We start from the raw sequence: 21581 nt of genomic DNA on the forward strand, positions 1-21581 counted from the left end.
CCAAAGATCATACACTCATATATAGCAAAGCACACGGAAACATTTGAATCTAAGCTACTTGAAACCTACACTCAAGTTCTTGACCACAGTTTATTTCCTATTATAAGTTTGAGACCATCTTTTGTTGATATGTTCAGTCTATTCTAAAGGTAATTTTAGGCAAGTAGAATGTAAATGTACCACTGGCTGCAAGTATACCACTGAGTCGTGATGTGGTGAGGATGTAGAGAAAAGGGAAGCCTCTTGGTGGGAATGTAAATTGGCACAGCCATTATGAAAAACATTATAGAGGTTCCTCAAGAGATTAAAAATAGAACAGCCATATGATCTAGTAATCCCACTTCTACATATATATTCCAAGGAGGAAAGAAACTCTGAATCTGGAAGAGATATCTGTACTTCCATGCTCATTGCAGCATTATTTATAAGAGCCAAGATACAGAATTAACCTATGTCTCCACTGACAGATGAATGATTAAGGAAAACACACACACAATAAGATATTATTCAATCTTCTAAAAATAAGGAAATTCTTGCATTTGTTACAACATGAATGAACTGAAAGGACACTATGCTAAATGAAATAAACCAGGCCCAAAAAGACAAATAAATACTACATGATCTCACTTTTATGTGGAACCTAAAAAAGTCTAACTTGTAGAAGTAGAGACTACAGCAAAGGTTGTCAGAGGCTGGGGTGCAGAGAACATGTGGAGATATTGGTCAAAGGGTACAAAGTTTCAGTTATACAAGATAAATAAGTTATGGACATCTAATATACAGCATGGTGACTATACTTAATACTACTGAACTATATACTTGCAATTTTCTAAAAGAATAGTTCTTAAATATTATCACAAGAAAAGTAACTGTGCGAGGTGATGGATATTTTAATTGCTTGATTATGGTAATCATTTCACAATGCACACAGACATCAAAACATATATACCTTAAATATATACAATCCTTCTTTTCCAATTATATAATAAAGCTGGAAAAAGAAAAAAGAAAAATGGAATGGGAAACAATGCATCCAAGGAGGTATTGTATATTGTACAGGTAAACAACATAAACCTTGTTCTAAGGAATACATAACATTTGATCTCATTTATTTGGGGTGAGGACTGGGGAATACTGGTATATTATGAGCATATTAGTTTGAGTTGTCTCAGTTCCTTTGTGCTGCCGTAACAAAAATGCCACAGATTGGGTAATTTAGAAATAATAGAAATTTATTTCCCACAGTGCCTAGTGAGGGCCTGGTCTGCTTCCAAGATGTTGCCTTGAATTCTACATTCTCTAGAGGGGACGAATGCTATGTCTTCACATAGCAGACAGGCAGCAAAGGCAAAAAAGGGGCCTAGCTAGCTCCCTTTAGCCCATAAGGCCTTCATCCTACATTAATCCACTTCATGGGCTAATCACCTCCTAAAAATCTCACCTCTTAATATTGTTACATTTTATGCTGTTACAACATGAATTTTGGAGAGGAAACAAATGTCAAACTGTAGCACAAGTATTTAGCCTCTTATATAGCAGTCCTTTTAGAAGGTACTATCTAAAAGGAATTGCTAGTCCTCACAATATTTCTACCTGCCAGAGAGGGATCTTGGCTCTACCACTCCTCACTCCTTGACCTTGAACTCAGGCCTAATTTCTCTGTCCCTCAATTTCCTAACTGTGAAATGAAGTAAGAGAAAAATTTCTTTTTATAGTCCAGGTGCAGTGGGTCACACCTGTAATCCTAGCACTTTGGGAGGCCAAGGCGAAAGGACTGGCTGAAGCCAGGAGTTTCAGACCAGCCTGAGTAAGAGTGAGATCTCCTATGCCTACAAAACATAGAAAAATTAGCCAGTTGGGGTGGTGTGCTCCTTGTAGTCCCAGCTAATCTGTAGGCTAAGACAGGAGGATGACTCGAGCCCAGAAGTTTAAGGTTGCAGTGAGTTGTGATGATGCCACTGCATTCTAACTTCAGGTGAGGAAGGAAGGAAGGATGGAAAGATGGAAGGAAGGAAGGAGGGGAGGAAGGAAGGAAAGAAGGAAGGAAGGAAGGAAGGAAGGAAGGAAGGAAGGAAGGAAGGAAGGAAGGAAGGAAGGAAGGAAGGAAGGAAGGAAGGAAGGTTGGTTGATTTCCCCTTATAAAGATTAAATAGGTGACAATAAGCCAAATATGTAAACAGTGTCTGGTAAAGAGTGATCATTTAATAATAGTATTTATTATTATTTTGGCCTTATGAGTAAGGAAATTGAAGCCCACTGAAATTACTTTGCCCATGATCACTTACTATGTAACAATCTTAAAATTGAAACACAAGTTTTTGTGACACCATATCCTTGCTTCTTATTTCACAAATTGCCTTTCTCAGATTGACTTTACAATATGACAGTGACTTTATAAAAAAAAAAACACAAGCCTATCACACATATTCCCTACACATAAGTCAAGGAGAACTGTAAACATTTAACATGTATTTGATTTTTTAAAAAAGTCATTCTGAGATACTTCATTAAGAAAGGCTATATAGCGAAGCCCCTTATTTTGCAAAATGTTACATTATAAAAAAAGGAACTAAAATACTTAAAATAAAGATAAAGATTTGACAGCATTTTGGGTATTTACAAGGGTCACGGCTGAAAAACTGAAGACAAAATCTGATAACTCTTTCCTACAAGTCTAATACCACAATTATTGAAATGTCCATTCTGACATGAATCAGCTGGGAAGTTAAACAGCATGCAATAAATGGGACAAGACACCATCCATCTCCCTTTTAAAAATCTCATCAAAAAGCAGGATTGGGGGATTTTAGTCAATATTAGAAAACACTCAAGTTACATCTTCATAGATGTGTATATGCATACAGCTAAGTATATATAGAATCTACATAGCTTGCCTATACTAATAAAAAATAATCAATTATCAACTGACAGTTTGCTATAGTCCACTCATTTAAATTCATTCTCACTCAACGTTGACATAGTTATATTATTATGTTATGTTACCAAACTGTTTATGAAATAGTCTCAATTGTAAGTATCCTCTGGGAAGCATATTTGTTAAAAAACATAGATTTCTAGTCTCTTACCTTGGAGTTTAGATTCAATAGGTCTGGAAGGACTGAAAAATTTGCATTTTAATAAGAATGTCAGGTGATTCTTTAGAGCTTGCAAACTGGAAACCTATATCTTATAGATCTAGGAAAATGAGCTAAAGTAGTGAAATAAATTGCTCAAGAGACCAGGGATTAATGAAGTGTGTGCTTAAAACTAGATCTTGTACATATATTTACATATATAAACAAGATATATAAAAAAATGTGTGTGTGTATACACACACAGACACACAGACACACACACACTAGCCACCACAACCCTCCCAAATTGTTATTAGTACTCCAAAGCCAAACACAAAATATATACAATTTTAAAGGTTATTTTAGGAGATGCGTTTTGGGCAGCCTAGGAACTTTGTAAAAGCATAATGGTCAAAAACCGTGTGCCACAACTAACACAATGCATCTGCAAAATACTTTCAACAACACACTTTCATGGCCATCCAATTTGCCCACAAGGAAACCCTCTCCTCCACAGGCCAGCTGCATTTCAGTTTTAGTGAGGATATGAATATGGGAGACACGTTTTGGTGAACTTGTATCCTGTACCTGGTTCAGACTTCCAACATGCCTGTTGGGTTGCAATTAGCCAGAATTTAAGGTAACTGCTACTTGCAGTGCAATTGAGGAGGAAAGACAGTAATAGAAGAGACAGACAGCTGTGGTAGAAATTAGATGAGAGTGAGATGCTTTGCAGCTGTGTAAATTTTTGTCCTCCAAAGTACCTGAAGTAATTAGGCCTACTGATGGAATGTTCAATGGTTATAAATGTGGACTCTGGAGTCAGGGAGGGCCATGTTCAAACTGTGTTCAAACCCAACCTCCAGCACTCATTAAAGTTAACTCGCTATGCATATAAACCTCAAATCCCACAACTTGAAAATAGGAAAAATAACATAATTACTAAAGCCTTAGTGTGTAAGCTGTTAGGACAGGGGGTAGTAGTGTCCATAGAATATTAGCTTCTGCTGTTGTTTTTATTATTATTATTACTATTCATTATAATCCTGAGAGGTGGGTATTAATTACTATCCCCGCATTTTGGAACTTATCACTCAGAAAAGGCAAATGCCCAAAGTCTCAGAGATGGTGACAAGATTCAATCACAGGGAACTCTGAGTCAGGGCTTTCTTCACTAAGGTACAACTGCATTAAATTTAGCCAAAATTTTTATACTAATATTTTATAAACACCCGAACAGTTATAAAATAATAAACAGATGTTTGAGTTTTTCTTTGATTTTTTAAAGGTTTGAGTTTCTTCTGATAAATTGACTTATATCATCAACCCCCAATTTCTTTTTAGTAATATCCATGTATAGAATATAATGTTAAATTCTACATTCAAATGAAAAATTCAGCTCTCCAAAATCCTCAAGAAATGTGCTGTTTTGGATAACTGAAATTCTAGATAGTTTTAAAACATCCACATTTAAAAATTATAATTACTTTAGATGGAATCTGTTTTAATCCAACATGTCTTTCCTTTATCAAGCACAGGATGTGTATTTATCACATAATGTATACTACCCTTGCAAATCCAAAGCCATCATTTTAAATATCAATATTCTTACTCGAAATTAACACAGCAATTTCTTGGATCCACTTGAGATATGAAGGATTTTTTAAGAAATAGTTCCAGACAAATGTGTTTTCTTTTTGGATTGAAATATCCCTATATTCTTTTTATAGTTTGGCTTGCTTTTACTTGGAGATTGTCGATGAGGAACTAGAGCTCTAAGTGTCTAGGAAATCTGTGGGAAAAAAGAAAGAGAAGGGTGAAAAATAAAGGACAGAACAGAACATTTGACAGGCTCTAAATTAGATGAGATTCTCAATTCTTTCTGGTGATCTGGGCTGATTTTCAGTACCATCCTAAAACAAATGTAATTTCTGATCCTATTATAAAATACTTCCCTCAACTTTTTTCCTATATAACTTAGAATTATTTTAACAAAAGATAATGCCTTCTGTCCTTCAGTCATAAATAAAATAATATACTGTGAAAGTACTACAGAGAGTTAGCAAAATAAATGAATAATAGATTTCCGTCATTGTATAAATTGCTTCAGGCTTTTTTTTCTTTTTTCCTTAAGGTAAGGGAATAGGAAAGTTCTAGATGATTAAGATATCAGTAAGAGGAAAAAGAGGCTTATACAGTGGGATACACACATCTCAAACTAGGTATTTTCCCCAGGACTGTCCCTCTGGGAAGACTGAAGTAGGAACTGGACACAAATCAGGATAGCTGCCAAATGGCTTTACAGGTGCACATGTGCAATAGCAAATAATTTATTTACAGAAGGAAAATTCTTTACAGCCTGCAAGCCCTCATATAAGTGTAAAAGATTATTATTAAACGAGTTACTTGAGTAAGAAGGGTTTACTTCTGTGGAATTATTAAAAACACTCTATGTTTAACCAAATGTCCTTTAGGATAATGATGAATCACTTAACAGTTTCAGCTGATCCCAGGAAGCCCAAGCTTTTTGGGACAGGCTGTGTTTGATGTGACCTATGGTTTCTACAAAAGTCTTGGTAGCTGTATTGGTAAATAACAGCCACCAGAAGCTAGAAATACCACTGTCCTTTTCTTGCCCATTCTTGTATGGCACATGAGTCCATCATAAATAAAGTGACACAGAGCAAGCCAGGCAAGGAAGCAAAGATGGACTTTCCCTCAAGGTCACTGCTGATTTTTCAGCTAATGTGTTTCTCCAAGACATGCTAAGGCAAAAGTAAATATGTATTCCTAGTTTTCTTTAGCTATAAAACACTCCAATTTACCCTTGGACATCAAAAAATAAGCACGAGTTGAGTGGAAAGTGAATAAAAACCGTTTCCTTGCAAGGAAATTTTTAAATTATGAAATTCATTAGATATATAAGTTTACCCTATAGAAATCTGGAAGTTTTTCTGAGGAATAGACATATGAATTAGGTAGAGTTTGTAACTGTAACTCAAGACTATTCTGAAGAATCATTCCTCGATGGTCTGGAGTCATCATTTTCCTTAAGATTAACCCCAAAATAATAAAATTGAGTGACCCGAAGGAAAAGAATGGGCAAAAAATCATAAGGGGACTGCTGAGGACTTCTTTTACTTACTCTTAAGAGGTCAACAAAAAATGGCTGAGCCTGTATGAATTTTAAAGGCAAAATTCATTAAATTTTTTGAGGCCCAATTGTGTGCTAAATGCTAAACTACTAAATGCCTTATAATTCTGCAAGGTAAATATTATTATTATCATTTACATAATATTATCATTTCACATAAGCAGTCACTAAGCATTAGAGGTATTAAATGACATACATTGTAAGTAGGATACATAGGATTAATATCCAGGATTCAAAACAAAAACAATAGATTAACAAATTTGAGTTTACATATATTATTTTATTTGACACATAACTATTCTGGCATCTATATGTATTTGTTAAATAAGATTCAGTAATATCAGGAAGAGAATTTGTATCAGAGATTATTACATACTTCTCAAATATATAGGAGAATCCCCATGCCTTGTGTAGAGTTTAAATAGTAAGTGTGTCTGTTTTTCAAGTGAGGGTGGAAATTTTTTAAATCTTATAACAAGGGTGTTTTCTGGATGTATCAGGATGTTTCTAGGTATTAAAAAGTTGAAATCAAAATTTTAAAAAGATATCGAGCTTATCTGATTAAAACAAAAGTAAATCCCGTAAACTGGATTGTTCAACTAAACCATTTCATAAAAGTGAACTAAAAGCAGGGCTCTGCTTTTAATCTTTCCCAGGAAGAAATCTCTGCCTCCCCATTGCCAGCTCACCCTCCCATAGAACAGAGGGAGAGAGACAGAAAAGGTCATAGGGGTCAGGAATTTAATCCCTTCATATTATATGTGAAGCAAAGGCCAAAGTAATTAAACAGTCTGCTGAGGGTTTTTCAGCTAGTAATATAGGCAAGCCTAGAAGCTAGGAGTACAGAGTTTCACTACAGATTTCTCTTCCATTTTAATGTATAGTTTTAAGGTTAATGTCATAGTGAAAAAAAAAGTTTTTTGTTGTATACCTCCTAGGACAGTATCTAGAGTATTATTTTGCTTCTTCCTATTTTAAGAATTAAAAGAGTTAATCTTCAATTTGGTCTCCCTTTTTCTAATGCCTATACAGAATTAGGAAATAATTAACCAGAACCACTTATCTAAAAGCTAATCTTCCTTCCTGAGGACTACTCCTCTAGGTTTTTATCCTTTTGCTAAAGTTGCCTTTTGGGCCAAAAATTAAGTGAAGACTTGAAAATAAATGGCTCATAATGCATCATAAAGAAAACAATATGAAGTGCCAGGAATTGCATGATTTCTTATCACTCACTAAGCAATGACAATTGGTCCTAAAGTTGGCAATTATTTACTTCTTAAAAACACGACATATATCCATACATAATAAATTGTTGTGGGGGGTCATTTCAAGCCTTCAGGTCCCAGAAATGAATCACCCATAGCCATACATCAGAGGAGGTATGGGGCTGTTGCAAAGTTCCTATAATCTTTTTATCCATTCTGAAAGTTTATTGTGTTTAAAATAATGATTAAAGAGAACAAAACTTCTTGAAGCAATTTAATTTTCTTTGGCATATTTAGAGTTGAAGTAGAACTGTATACTAGCTGAAATTTTTTGTCTACCCCCACAGTCTCTCACATCACGCCCAATTTCAATATATATTTGAAAGAACCTAGAAACTTGGAGTTGAGTATGGAATTACGGAATTGGAAGCTCATTCCATAATTAAATATTCTGCATTTTGCAGGAATCTCTCCTAAATTATCCCTGGTGTGTCCATTCAGTTTTTGTTTTTTTTAAAAAAAAAGTCAAAGAGCTACATGGAAACAACTGTTGAAAAAAAAAAAAGGATAATATGGGGGGGTGAATACAAATATTTAAGGAAATATTTACTTTCAATAAAAAACACTTCGGAATTTACATATCTTAGGTACTATATGGTAACTTTGGCATAATTACCATTATTAATTCAGTAAAATGGTAATTATGTTGTCGAATAAATGCTTCTGGACAATAAAACTCCAGAAATTATGACTGTGCCTCAAAATAAATATGTTCTATAAAAAGTCTTTTAAACAAAGTAAGGAACAAGGACCAAAGAGTAAGGGTAAACTTGGAATAATTCTTGACTTGATTATGAACATACTGATTCTTGTCACAGCATCTAGTGAGGAACTCAATGAAGCTTAAAGAGATAATACAAAGCCCCTAGAAGAGGAACCTAACAACAACAAAAACTGGAAATCCAGAATCAAGCATGGGACACAGGCAAGAATAAAGTTTTCCAAGGAAGTTACAGTGCCCCCTGAATTGCAACAGGCCAACTTCTGGAACTCTCCAAGAATTCATTTATCTTACGATTGCGTAAATGCGTCTCAAAGAGTAGATTCACTTTTGTGAAGCTTACTAGACATTTGAACCGCAGACGAGGGCAGATATCGCCCAACATTCCTGTCTCCGAACCTCACAGCTCTACTGGGCTATTTGGACAACCCCTACTAAACAGGGTTTACTGCAATGCATTGGAGCATTGGAGTCTTAGCAGAGAGACACATTCAGTCAAGTCCTGAAATGACGAATTCCGCTCTCCCAGGGACTAACTACCCCCGGCGCTCAGAAAATCAGACTCATCTAGGATGCAGAGTGAAGAGACATTTAATTACCTTTTTTTTTTTTTTTAACTTCACAGAGTTCCCAACCTTTGCGCCATATAAGCCTGTGAAGGATACTCCTACACAACTGCAAGGGCATGCAGAGGGGGACGTGACGCCCGCAGGGAGAGGGGAGCAAGACGCCAACTGACCTTTTTGCTGTTTAAAAGACTGAATGGAGCCTGAATGGTGGACCATTTTCACTCTGCGCGTCCCCGCCGGGTTAGGGAGCTGTCCGAGAGGGAGGCGGAGGAACAGCAGCCAGACTCCCTCAGAGGCTCCAAGGAATCCCGGCGCCTCGGAGCGCACTGCAATCCGACACCTGCCTTAGCCCGCACTTCGCTCCCAGGGCTGCGCGCCCGCCGAGGCGTTGTCATGGCAATGTGGGCGGTCCGGCGTCCGGCTCCCCTTAGCGGCTACTCGGGGAATAGCCCGCATCCCCCGCGCGCCCAGTGCCGCAGTGAGGTGGGCGTGGGGCGCGGTTTGCTGGGAGTGGGCGAGGAAGACTTTTCTTAAGGACTGTATTTAAATCCGAACTGACCTCTACAGCTGCCGGTAATGCCCTCCCTTTTAAGCTTTGAAAGTTGGCCTGTAAGTAAATACTGGCACTTTTGAGGAAGGACAAAGTTGGTCTCTGCTCTGAGAGGATCGGGAGACATTTTCGTCTTTCCCTCATAAACTTAATATGGGGCAGGGCGGGAAGTGGAGAAAGCCGCCTCAGCTTGGCCAGTAGTATGTTTTATTAGATAAGCTAGGTTAAATATCTAGCATATTTCACTTGCATTCTCCTCCTCTGCTTTATCTATTTAGACCTGGAATCATTTATGTTAGTGATACTGGACCATTTGTTACCTCCTAAGTGACAGGTGCTGAAAAACATCCATGATTCTCAACTTAATCTGCATAAAAGCCCTGTAAAGAAGGCAGAATATTATTAATATTATTATAATATTATAAAAGAAACTGAGGCCCACAGCAACAAAATCTCAAGATGACATCAATAACACCTTGTTTGAAGGAGAAAGCACTTGATACTCAAAGAAGTGAAGTAACTTTGAAAGTCAAACGGCAGTGACCAAAATAGAACCAGGAGCCAGCTTAACACAGTTTTCAGTACAGTCTCCTTTCTTCCTTTTACCACTGCCTCCTCATTCAAACCCCTAAATTCTTCCTGGAAGATGTAACATATTATTGAAAAGACACACAGCAAGAGTCTGTTGCTTTGTGAGATCAACACGAAAATTCCAAATGAAAGAAGATGAAAAGAAAAAGATGCACAAATTTTAAAATTCTCAAAACTTCAAATGAACTACTATAGTGTGCTCTTTACTTTCACCTGTGGTGCACGATACAGGCACAGGGAGGGGAATATAGCTTTGAGTAAGTAGATGTCCCAGGTATGTATGGAAGCATAAAATCCACCCTGAAACTAGAAGCTTAAAACTACAACTTATTATCATGTCTCATGGTTTTTGATAGGTTGGCTAGCTTCAGCCAGGCAGTTCTCACTAGAGTCTCTCTTGAATGTTCAGTGACTGGGCCTGAAGTCATCCAAAGCAAGAAGAGAGAAATTGGGCTCTACTCACAGTAGGAAGATTGTGCTGCCTTCTGTAATGTTCCATAATGGTCTTTCCAGGAAGAAAATAACGTTGAACATTCACTAAGAGCTCAGTATGCAGGCACTTAAATATTTGGTTACAGAGAATGATTCAGTGTGGGTTTACCTCTAAATGAAGACACAGAACAGACCTCAGAGACTGTGTCCACAAAGGTTTATTTTATAGGCAGGGGCACTGGAGCCAAGAGTAATAAGTGACTTGCCTGAGGATGTTTTTGTTTCATTTGTTCATTTGCAATTAAAACTGCGATACAGTTCAACTCATGCTTCATTCTGATGTGACCCAACTCATTGGATTCTAATACAACCCAAACCTAATAGGTGAAGATTATGTATATATTATGTATATATAACGATTATAGCTATATAATGTATTTAAGGACTAGTTCATGGCAGGAAAGCAACACCCACTAAATATTAATCACAGTTATAGTTATGACCTCAAGGGATCTCATCTTCTTCTTAAAACTCTTTTAAATCACTGGTATTAGAATCAGAAATATTTTTGAAATATGAGCATTAATTTGACTTATGATTAGGAGGACTAGTGAAAGAATTAAAGGCCTCTGGTTCTACTCCACACTTCCAAGCATAGGTAACATCTTAATTTCCTAGAATCTCTTTTTTTCTCCTGATCTCTGATTTTATCCAACCTACCCTCTGACCCATAGCTCAGCAGGAGGCAAAAATGTGTCTGCTAGAACTAGAAATAAGTTGAGATGCTGAACCTCATTAGAAATTTTTTTCCAAAAAAAAAAGTTTCTAACATCCTTGCAACCTAACCTCATCAGTATGATTATGATTAAACTATCTTGTAAAAAAGTTGATTTCTTTTAATTAGAAACATTTTAGATTTGGATGCCAGATTGACTAGCAGGGGATTCAAAGAACATCTTTGCTTGTTTTAAAATCAGTCTTTTAGGGGAGGTTGCTAGAGGAACAGCTTTGTGAGGGGCTGAGGAAATTTGAATCGCCATCTGCTTTACAGGGAAGGCAATGGCAAAGAGAAGGAAAAGATTCCTCTGTGTGTGTGTGTGTGTGTGTGTGTGTGTGTGTGTGTGTGTGTGTAAAGAGAGAGAAAGTATATGTTTTGGAAGTGGGGAATGCAGAAAGAGGGGTGTGAGCAAAAAAACCTCTTTTTTTTTGTTTTCACTAAGGAATTCTTTCTGTGATCTGATAATAGGAAATATTATGATAGATTGGCATTTCCACTGTAGAAAGTTTAGGAATGAATATTAAATAGCCTCATTAAGGAAGGCCAAACTATGTTGAGCTGGTTTCTCTTACTATTTTTAGTTTCAAACATCTTTTCTCAAATTTAAATAACATGAGAAAACATTTATTTTATATAATGTTCAGGGAGGGGGCATGATTAATATAATACACAGTATGATCAGAACTATGTTTTCCAATATATAAAAAATAAAAAAACTAGAAAGAAACATACCAAAATGTCCAGAGTAATTACTTTTGCAAGTTGAGTTTAAGGGCAATATTTTTTATATCCTCACTTTTTCCTATCATGTTCATACTTTCTATAAATGATGTATATTGATTTTATCTTTATTATGTACATATATCTTCACCACATACCTCACATTATCTATCTTGCTACAACTCTAATTTTTCTTTTGTTCAGTCTTGGACCCAGGCTTTATGTTCTCCTTGAGGTTTCTGCTGTTCTCTCCAACTCACCACTTATCTGCTGTGTTCCTTAAATAATTAGTTTTTCAGGCCTCCTACTAACTTTTGCTCCACAGAGATGTAAGGAACTCTATTTCTTTACATAACTGAGAAGCTTTTTATTCCATTGAATTTTGAAATATGACCCTCAGCTCATCTAGTTGTGAATTTCCCTGTATTGTGCTGTAGCAAAGCAACTGAGAAAGTTCTGTAGCTGCCTCTTTGGGTCATGAATCACCACCTTGATTAAAATTGAAATTGCCAATGATACTTCTCATAGCCTAAATGGTAACAGAAATAGAAATTCTCTATGCAGTTATCTCTCTTCTAGGATCCAATTATTTAAGACAAAACTGGGCAAAATGAAATAGCAAAGTCACATTGGTAATGGGCTTATTTGCAAAGAGTAAAGAATAAAGAAGGAGAGACAGATCTCCCTGGGAGACCTTGTTGGAGGCAGTCTATGGTCTCCTTGCAGTTTCTCGAGAGACCAGTGTAGTTTATTAGCTTCATAAATGTTTATGAATGAATGAATACATATGTATAAATTAAATGACATCAGGAAAATAAATGTTTATTTACTGCCCTGAGAAGTTACCTTCTTCTTCATGCAAAGCCAAGGGAAATATATTAAAATATTTTATATTTATATTTACATTTAAAATATTAAGTACTTCCTTAGTTCTAGTGTCTCTCCATACTTTATTACAGACACAAACCAGCTCTTCAAAAAGTTGTATACTATCACAAAAGGAAGGGTGGGTGCAATTTAACAATTATGTCCCCAAAGGCATATGGTTCCTGGCCATGTGTGACAGTATAACAACAGAATTAAGCAGGTTTATCCTGCTGCTTATCCAGATAACATGTTCAATGAAGCATTTGGAAGTGACACACTTGATAGACATAAGTGACTAAGAGAAAGCAATGGATAAAAATCAGCATCTTCAAGTCTCTGAGCCCAGTCTTAAGTGGCCAGTCTTAAGAGTCCAGTCTTATCGCACAGCATTCAGAAGAGACAGGGACACAAAATGATTGAGAAGATAGAGCATCGCAAGAAGGTAAGTATGTAAGACACAGTAGGTGATGACAGATTAAACAACAGTTTGTATCCTATGCCTCTGCTCAAAACCTTAACAATTACTTTTCTAAGTTGCCTATAGAATCAAGTCCATGTTTAATCCATCAACACCTACTTTATCCCACACATCCATTGAGCATATCTATCACCTTGATTGTGGTGATGTCATCACAGGTGTTTGCACATATCCAAATTCACCAAACATTAAATATGTACAGTTCTTTCTATATCAATTATAGCTCAATAAAGCTATTAAATACATTTAATTTAATTTAAATAAGACAATAATCAAAGTACATGTTCATTGCTCTACCAATGAAGGAGCTCCATTTGTGTTCACAGCACTTCCCAATATTGTTTTTAAGACTCTCTTTTACAAATTCTTTTTCTGATAGGTCTTTCTGGTTTTGCTGCAGCTGTTTCCTCCACTTGGAATGATTGTTCTAAAATTCCTATCCAACTTACAAGTATTCTCAACTACTATTCATCCTTCAAAGCACCAGAGCAATGCCATTTCATGGATGAAGACTTTGTTTCTCCACATCCACCTTCTATAAAGCCAGTTAAACATGAATTTAATCTCCTATGATTTCTAAGGAGTATCATACCATTTTATGGCATTTTTATCATGTTTCTACCATGCATTATGCATACAAGTTTATGAAAGTAGACACATACTTTTCTCCCAGTCCAGTGGAAATTATTTAAGGTAGACTTCACGTTGACTCACTTTTCTATTTCTCATATGCCCAAAGATAGTCAACATAAAAGCTGATCAAATAAATACTTGCTAAATAAATGATGTGCCATGATCTTCAACAACTGTTTTTATTTGACAAATGAGTCTAATAATAAGACCATCAAATATAAGTCCAGTATATTAATTACCTTTTGAGATTTGCACACAACTCTGTGGCTTTCCATCACTTTATGATTTATTTTTTCCAGGCAGACAATTTCATAAAGATTGTTTTTGCTGTGTTGTTTTGAAAATCTAAGAATGTAATTTTTTAATTTATTTGCCTTGCTCTGCCCATCTTCATAAGCTATTAAACTGATACTCTGATCATATTGATAACTCTACCACATTTTGGTGAATTGTCATGCTTTTAAGCAAAGGTAAATACTCAGTTGGTATGCTGATTGTGATGGTAGGAGTTGTTTGTAGCTAGTATCTCTTCTGATAGCTTAGCCTCTGCCTGACTGGTCTAGGCCTGTGTCTTTAATGGTTTTGTGGGTGTTTGTCAGTAGGAAGTTGGAAGTGAAGGTGGCTTTTCTAGTTATATATTTACTTTCTAGACATAATATATCCTAGACCCCTGAGAAACTGTGAGATTCCCTGTGTACACAGTGTGGTCTCTATTTGAAATTGACAAGATTAGTTATAAGAGTAACAATATAATAGTAAACCATCAGTTAAAAATTTAGTGTTCATGAATATGTATTTACTGGGAAAAATGTTCTTGATACATCATTTATTCATAAAAGCAGATTGCAACATAATATTGACCAATGTTTGCAAAATGTACATGCATATGTTTTTAATGATAAAACTAAAAATATAGCTAAGTCTAGATGAAGGAAATATGGGTGAGTTGATATATTATTTTTCATTTTTCTTACTGATATCCTAACTTTATTCTCCATTTATTCATAGAGTAAACTTATGTTCTGTTTTATCTTTTGTCTCAGTGTAATCAAACTAGGAAAAAAAAATGTGCTGTTTTGGACAGTAGTTATGAGTTCACCCTAACCATCAAATATGCATTGGTTATGTTATAAAAAGAAATATAAAAAAGAAATATAAAATAATAACAAGTATTTTTAAATAATCTTGAAATAAAATGACATGATGCCATTTTAATCCAATAATAGCACAGATTTAAAATTGGAAAAAAAATCACCCCTTGGCCATGGAGGGCCCCTTCTTGACCTTGCAGAGAAAGAGGGCTTTGGGAGTCCAGGACATAGACTTTTATTCTGGCCTGTATTCTGGCATATTGTCTAACTTTGGGGAAATCAGTTTGCCTCCTGAGATTTAGACATCTCAGCTGTAATAATAAGGCTGATAGATTAGATGTACTCTAAGGTCCATTCCATCTCCTCATATACTAGAAGTCTTGTCTGCAGGAAGAGAATTTCACTTACTCAGGCTTCAGAAATACAACCTTTGTGGCTTCTTTGACTAGGGTAATTCCTTTTTCCCCTCTGAAAAAAAATAGTAAAAACCCTCATTGATCTAAATCTATAAATAGAAGCTTTGTGGCAATCTGAACTTGACTGGGGTCTGAAATTAAACATTGTGGTTTGGTGAGAGACAAATAGTTTGCCAAAACAAAATTCAGAATGAAAAAAAAATTGAGGAGAACTTAATTTAAAAACACAAATATTGGTGGCTTGAAACATTTATGTATGCATAACTAATGTGCCAACTATAACCTTTTTGTTGATTAAAGTAAATCTGAAAAATCTTTGTTTAGCATTACTTTAGTTAATCACATCATGTTGCCTTGAAAAATATTCAGTGAATCATATTTTATATCAAATATAAAATGTTCTTTTTCCACCCTTTCTATAATTTCTGTGAGCAAAAGGAGAATGCTACATATTTTTTTCAGTACATGTAACAAATACACACTGGAATTTATGTGCCAAATTCAGCCAGCATACATATTTTTAGTATTTGCAAGCTTTATACCAAAAAATAGCACATCTTCCGTAATTACTTTAGGAATAGATAGCAAATGGTTATATAAACCCTAAATGTTTAAAGCTCCAAACCTTCCAAGTTTGTGGTATTTTATTGTAAAACAATGGTTGAGCATTTGTAAGAATTTTTATGGCATTACATTTTACACAATAAAAACAAAGATTTTCATATGGTCCCTTTCAGGAAAGTTTGCATGTTATCTCTAGCAACTATATTTTCCAATCCCCAAATCAGGTTTTGTCACTAGGGAATTGAATCCCTGAGCTCATTCTTTTATCAATATTTGATCAGGAGTATGCAGTGGTGATATTTTGTGTATCTTTATTGTCATATCTATTTCCAGACTGCCTTTGGACTAAAAATTGAAATATTACCTCTTCCTTGGGTCACTAGCCTACTGCCCTGTCTTGCAAAATTTTGATTTACCAGCCCCAACATGAGCCAATTCTTTAAAATAAGTCTCTCTATATAAACATGCCTAATTGGTTCTGTTTCTTTGGAGAACAATGGGTAATATAGATTTTGGTGATAGTAGCTTTCGTTGAGGCTTATTGTTTAGTAATACATTTTGCTTTCAATTATTTTTGTTTTTAATTATTGTGGGGACATAATAGTTGTATATCTTTACAGGGTACATGTGATGTTTTGATATGGGTATACAATTTAACTATACTCAACAGTAAGTTAGGGTATACTTTAAAATAACTGAAAGAGTGGAACTGGAATGTTCCTAACATAAAGAAATGTTAAATGCCTGAGATGATGGATTAATTTTTAAAGTCTATGTTTTTTGTGTTGTCCAGCCATTAAATGATCTGTTTCAATTTCTTAGTGCTCAGCTGATTTGATAGAGATTTCCTTATATGCCTTAAACAGGTTTAAGTTTTTCACTCTTTGCTGAAGGTCTTAGTGTATATTTTGGGGCACACTTGGCAGGCAATTTATGACTGCCTACAACTTCACTTTCTGCTTGCACAGAGTCTCAAGGTCAGCTTGAAATGAGAGATAAGGCCTTCTCAAAGCAAATGCCCAGCTCGGTACATATATACAGTCATTTCAATATCCAAGAATACATCAAAACTTTTCAAAGCCCCCTATGGTCAGCTCATTGCCTAGATTTTGCTTTTATAATTTTTTGGTCAGTCTCTTATTTATTTCAACTTATATTGCCATCTCAGTCAGCTGTGATGTTAAACATTGAAGCAGATTGTTTTTGACAAATACTCTAGAATAGGGCTTTTCCCACCTACATAAGCTCTAAGTCAGATTAGATAAGGAAGAGCCCTGTGAATGTGGCTTTTTCAGAAAGCTCACAAACAGGTCAAATAATGACATATCTCTGGAGATGGGGCATGTGGTGAGTTCTGAGTTTGTTCTGTTCCCACCAGTAGCTGCTAGGCTTTCATAACCATTGTGGTTGTAAGTCTACTGGTTTTCAAAGGTACCACAGAGCTGCTAAGAAGATGGGAATAGGGGAAGTTAAAATGCTACCAAGCTTACTCTTCTTACCAAGATTTAGCTGGCTTTCTTAAAGAAAAAAGAAAAAAAAAAAGCTGAAAGCTTTGAGTTAATTTCCAGCATCCTAAGAATTAATTTTTCAATTTTTGCCAGTGTTTTCTTTGACTTAATGGAGGAGAAAAATTTTTGAGGTCCTCCCTCCACAGTTCTAGAAATTATTCTCTATTTTTGTTTCTTTCATGTTCAAGAGTTGGTTCAACAAGTATGTTGAATCTTTACTTCCTTTCAGGCTGGGAGAGTACAGGAAGTTCAGATGTTTTGAAATGGCTAATAGAGGTTCTTAAACAGGGACCAAAGACTAAATCACAGACCAGTAAGAAAAGATACTGATTTACCTATACCCACTACCAACAGGTTGTCCAGCCATTTAATTTTCAATTATATTCAAGTGCAAGTAATAAGAAGGCTTTCTGGAGCTAAATACCATGGTCTTCCAATGAAAAAATGTAGTAGATACACTGAAGGAAAACTTCATAGTTAGAACTAAATCAGTGATCCAGAAGATGGAAGGTAGGAATCATCACCCAGCCAAAAGCAAAATTATAAAGAGAAATGACATATAAAAAAATGTGAAGAATAGAACCATGAAATATGTTGTGGGAGTAATAAGAGTGATATTGGAGAAAGAGGTATAAATTATTGCATGAGTAGCAATAATTAAATGTTGGAAATTTCTCAGAAATGAAGATAGAGCTTCCACAGACAGAGTGGAAGACTAAAAGAGGACACATATCCTGACATATTTGTTAAAATTCCTAACCTCTAAGGAATTTTATAAGGTTACAAGTACAATTAGTAAAATATTCATAAAGGAAAACAGACTGACATCAGACATTTTATTTGCAATGCTAGAGGATAGAATAACTTCTTCAGATTGATGATAAAAGATGACCTCATCCTAGAATAACATAGCTAGACAAGGATATAATTTATTCTCAAGTACAGGAAGATGGAATTTGCAATATTTTGAGGAATACATAACTTATATATCCTGGTTTATTAAAACATATGAGGAAAATCTCCAGTCTGAAAAACAAATGAACCAGAACTGAGACCCCAAGGTAAATAAGAAGAAAGTACTCTAATATCTTAATTTATCTATTTATCTAACTAAATCCAAGGGGATAACAAGACACTTTTGTAGAATACTTAATATAAGAGCTAAAAAAAAAAAAAAGACATTGAAAATAAAGGAAACATGATGAAATAAATTCCAATTAGTTATCAATTCTGTCAGCAAATCCAGGCAGTTGGTACTGGAGGATGTAAAAATGTTACAGAAGTTTTTTAAGGGGGTGGACAATGAGAAAGGAGAAGTAGAAAGTGAAAATGATCTTAATTGGGGAGGAATTAAGTAGGAAACAAATAGAAACATGCATTTTGATGACAAAATACTTTGGTTTAAAGTATCTATGAGAACAAAGAAAAAGAAAGTAATACTTAATGAATGGGGAAAGAACAGTAAATCCTCCAAGGAGAAAACAAATGAAATACATTGCATCTTGCTCAAACCAAGAAAAACCAGAAAAATGAAAATGTGTACTCAACAATGGAAAATAAGTAAAAGATGAAAAGCAAGATGGAACAAATAAAATCAAGTATATCAGCCAGTACTCAAAAAATAAACAGACTCATTTTTTCCACTAAAAGAGAGCTAAATTAGATTAAATCAAAATATATACTCTAGAAGAAACAAAAATATTTAAGGCAAAGTAATAAAGCAGTGGACAAAACAATTTTAGTTAAATGCAAATAAAACAGTAAGTAGGATTGATAATATTAATTATTATCAATTCAATGGAATTTCACGTTGGAAGAACTAAAATGTTAAAGAGATGAATTATGTAAATATACATGTATAATTTATCAACAAGATGTAAGATCATAATGTTTTTAGAGAAAAGAGAAATGTGTGCAAGATTTGGAAACCTGAAGGGATGCAGCAGACTCAATGCTCTGAAGTTCATTGCACTTAGAAGTAATGAGGGACTAACACAAGGAGCAGACAGATTCTTGCTAGCCCTTGTTCTTCTGGTACCATGTCCAGCCTTTTGTCCTATAGAAACCCAAGCCCACCAGGAGGTACAGAGGCAAAAGCCTTCCCATAGGCTGTTCCATCAGCCCTGCATCCCAGCCCCACTCAAGATTTGCTGCAAGCTCTGATTTGTCTGCCACACCAATGCTTCTGAAGGGCTAGTTACTGACTTTTCTCTGATCCTCCAGCTTCCCTTTTGGACCCTTATTCTCCCCAAAATCTTACAAATGGGTAATTTTTAGTCCTATGATAAATCCCTTCTTCCATAATACTTACTGTAATACTTCACATTCTGCTACTCTAATTGTATTCTGATTAGATTAAAAAAGGAAAAAATAGTAAGATGAAAGCAGAAATTATCAAAAGAAAATATGTACAGTGTTTAAAAACCACATTCTAAGATCCCAATCCAAAAAACATAAATCAATAATTTAAGATGAAAAAATATTTTCTCTAGTAGTCATAGAAATATAAATTAAAATAACAAGGTATCTTTTATACCTTTCTAATTAGCAAAAATGGAAAAGAGCCATGATACTTATTTTTGTTGGGGATGTTAAGAAAAGCATTCTTTCATAGATTAATTTGGATCTGTGAAGTGTTAGGAGTCTCTTTTAGCCAATAATCTATCTCCAAGAAATCTATCCCATGTAAACAAAGTAGCCATACATAATGACCCATATGTCAAAATGCTTATTGTATTATTTTGCTTGGAAGCAAAACACTGGACATTAAATTAATGTACAACATTATGGTAAATTCTGATGTATCCTACCATAAAATCTATCCAATTGTTTGAATAAGGACAACACATATCAAAAGTTACATACTAGGTTGTTAAGATGAGTGGGTGGGTTAATATGGGCTGGATGGAAAAGAGAAAGAGACAGGAGCCAAAAAAGGGAAAAAGAAAAATGACTGTACATTGAGAAGCATATGTATTACCACATTTATATATTTATGTAAAGTTATGTATATGCATGGGTAAAACAAAATTAAACATTAAAAAATTCTCAGACTCTGGCCCAACTTAATTTATTCACCAGATTTCTTCCTATTCCTCAGCACAAACCCTCAACTTGGGTCAAAATATATTCCTTGATGTGCCCCATAAAAATAACCAAAAATACTTCTTTTTGTTTCCTCTTTTTGGAATGTCCTCTACCTGATTCTCATCATCCAAGTTTTCCAAGGACCAGGTGATGTGCCATCTCTTCTCTGAATACACCAGCCCACACAGTGTCTTCTGAACGTCTTTATTCTTACTAAATAATTTAGCACTTAATTATATAGAATCATGAATTGTTCTCTGATTCTTTATGCCAGTTAGTCGTGTCTCCCTAACTATTAGTCCTATTCTAAGTTTTCTTTTTCTTTCAACAGATGCCTCACCAAATTGTACCTTTAGGGTGCTGATTGTTATGTTTACCATACGCTTAGTCTTTGGTTTCCAAACAGGGATACAGCTGGAAAGTATGTAGCTCAGATTCGGAAGACTTCTAGACTTCTAGAAGACTAGAATTTGTGTTCTGTTACTTCTTAGGGGATGTGCCTGAGTACATTTTATTTCTCTTAGTCTTAGTTCCAGTATCTGGAAGTAGGTCTCTGAGGCTTAATATAAAACTTGAAAACAGCCTGGATTGTGGAAAGAGTTCTGATTTTAGAATTGGCTCACCTGGCCTTGAGTCTGGACTCTGTAGCAGTTTATCTCATATAGCACCCTGCAATTATTTATTTGTCCCTCTGCATCCATGAGACTTTGGATTGTTACTAACTATGATAGTTGTGTCACCTGGCAGTAGTATGACCTCATAATATATTTTCCTAATGAAGCAAAAGGGATTACCATCAATAATTACACAGGGAGGGACCACAGGTATAAACATAGAAACTATGGTGACCACATCTAGAGTGAATATTGAGTCACAGGTACCACATTTGTGAGTAGCAGGAGATAATTTTTATTTACTCCTGTTCTCACTCTTGCCCCCAGAGGAGAGAAGTCTTTGGTAAAACAGAGTAGAGATACTCTTTGTTGGTATAACTCACCAGTAACTCTATGATGTAAAGTCAGTATTAACAGAGCTATATTTTATTTATGCTGTCCCCTATCAAATAGTTCAAGGTCCTAAGGC

General features: G+C 35.3%; 1 protein-coding gene across 2 annotated transcripts in view; it reads right to left on the minus strand.

The window, feature by feature from the left end:
- The window catches only part of ANO3 (anoctamin 3), a 368098-nt gene that overhangs the window by 237156 nt on the left and 109361 nt on the right, over window positions 1-21581 (minus strand). Inside the window, exon 1 of one of the 2 annotated variants that reach the window (XM_076002082.1) lies at window positions 8954-9153. The exons of the other annotated variant lie outside the window; for it this stretch is intronic. Within the exon in view, the coding sequence (XP_075858197.1) occupies window positions 8954-8999 (46 nt within the window). The 5' untranslated portion in view covers window positions 9000-9153. Of the gene's footprint in view, window positions 1-8953; window positions 9154-21581 lie in introns of those variants that run through there. 2 annotated transcript variants of the gene reach the window in all.

The sequence above is a fragment of the Microcebus murinus genome, chromosome 4 (assembly GCF_040939455.1).
Source record: "Microcebus murinus isolate Inina chromosome 4, M.murinus_Inina_mat1.0, whole genome shotgun sequence".
NCBI classification, from domain to species: Eukaryota; Metazoa; Chordata; class Mammalia; order Primates; family Cheirogaleidae; genus Microcebus; species Microcebus murinus.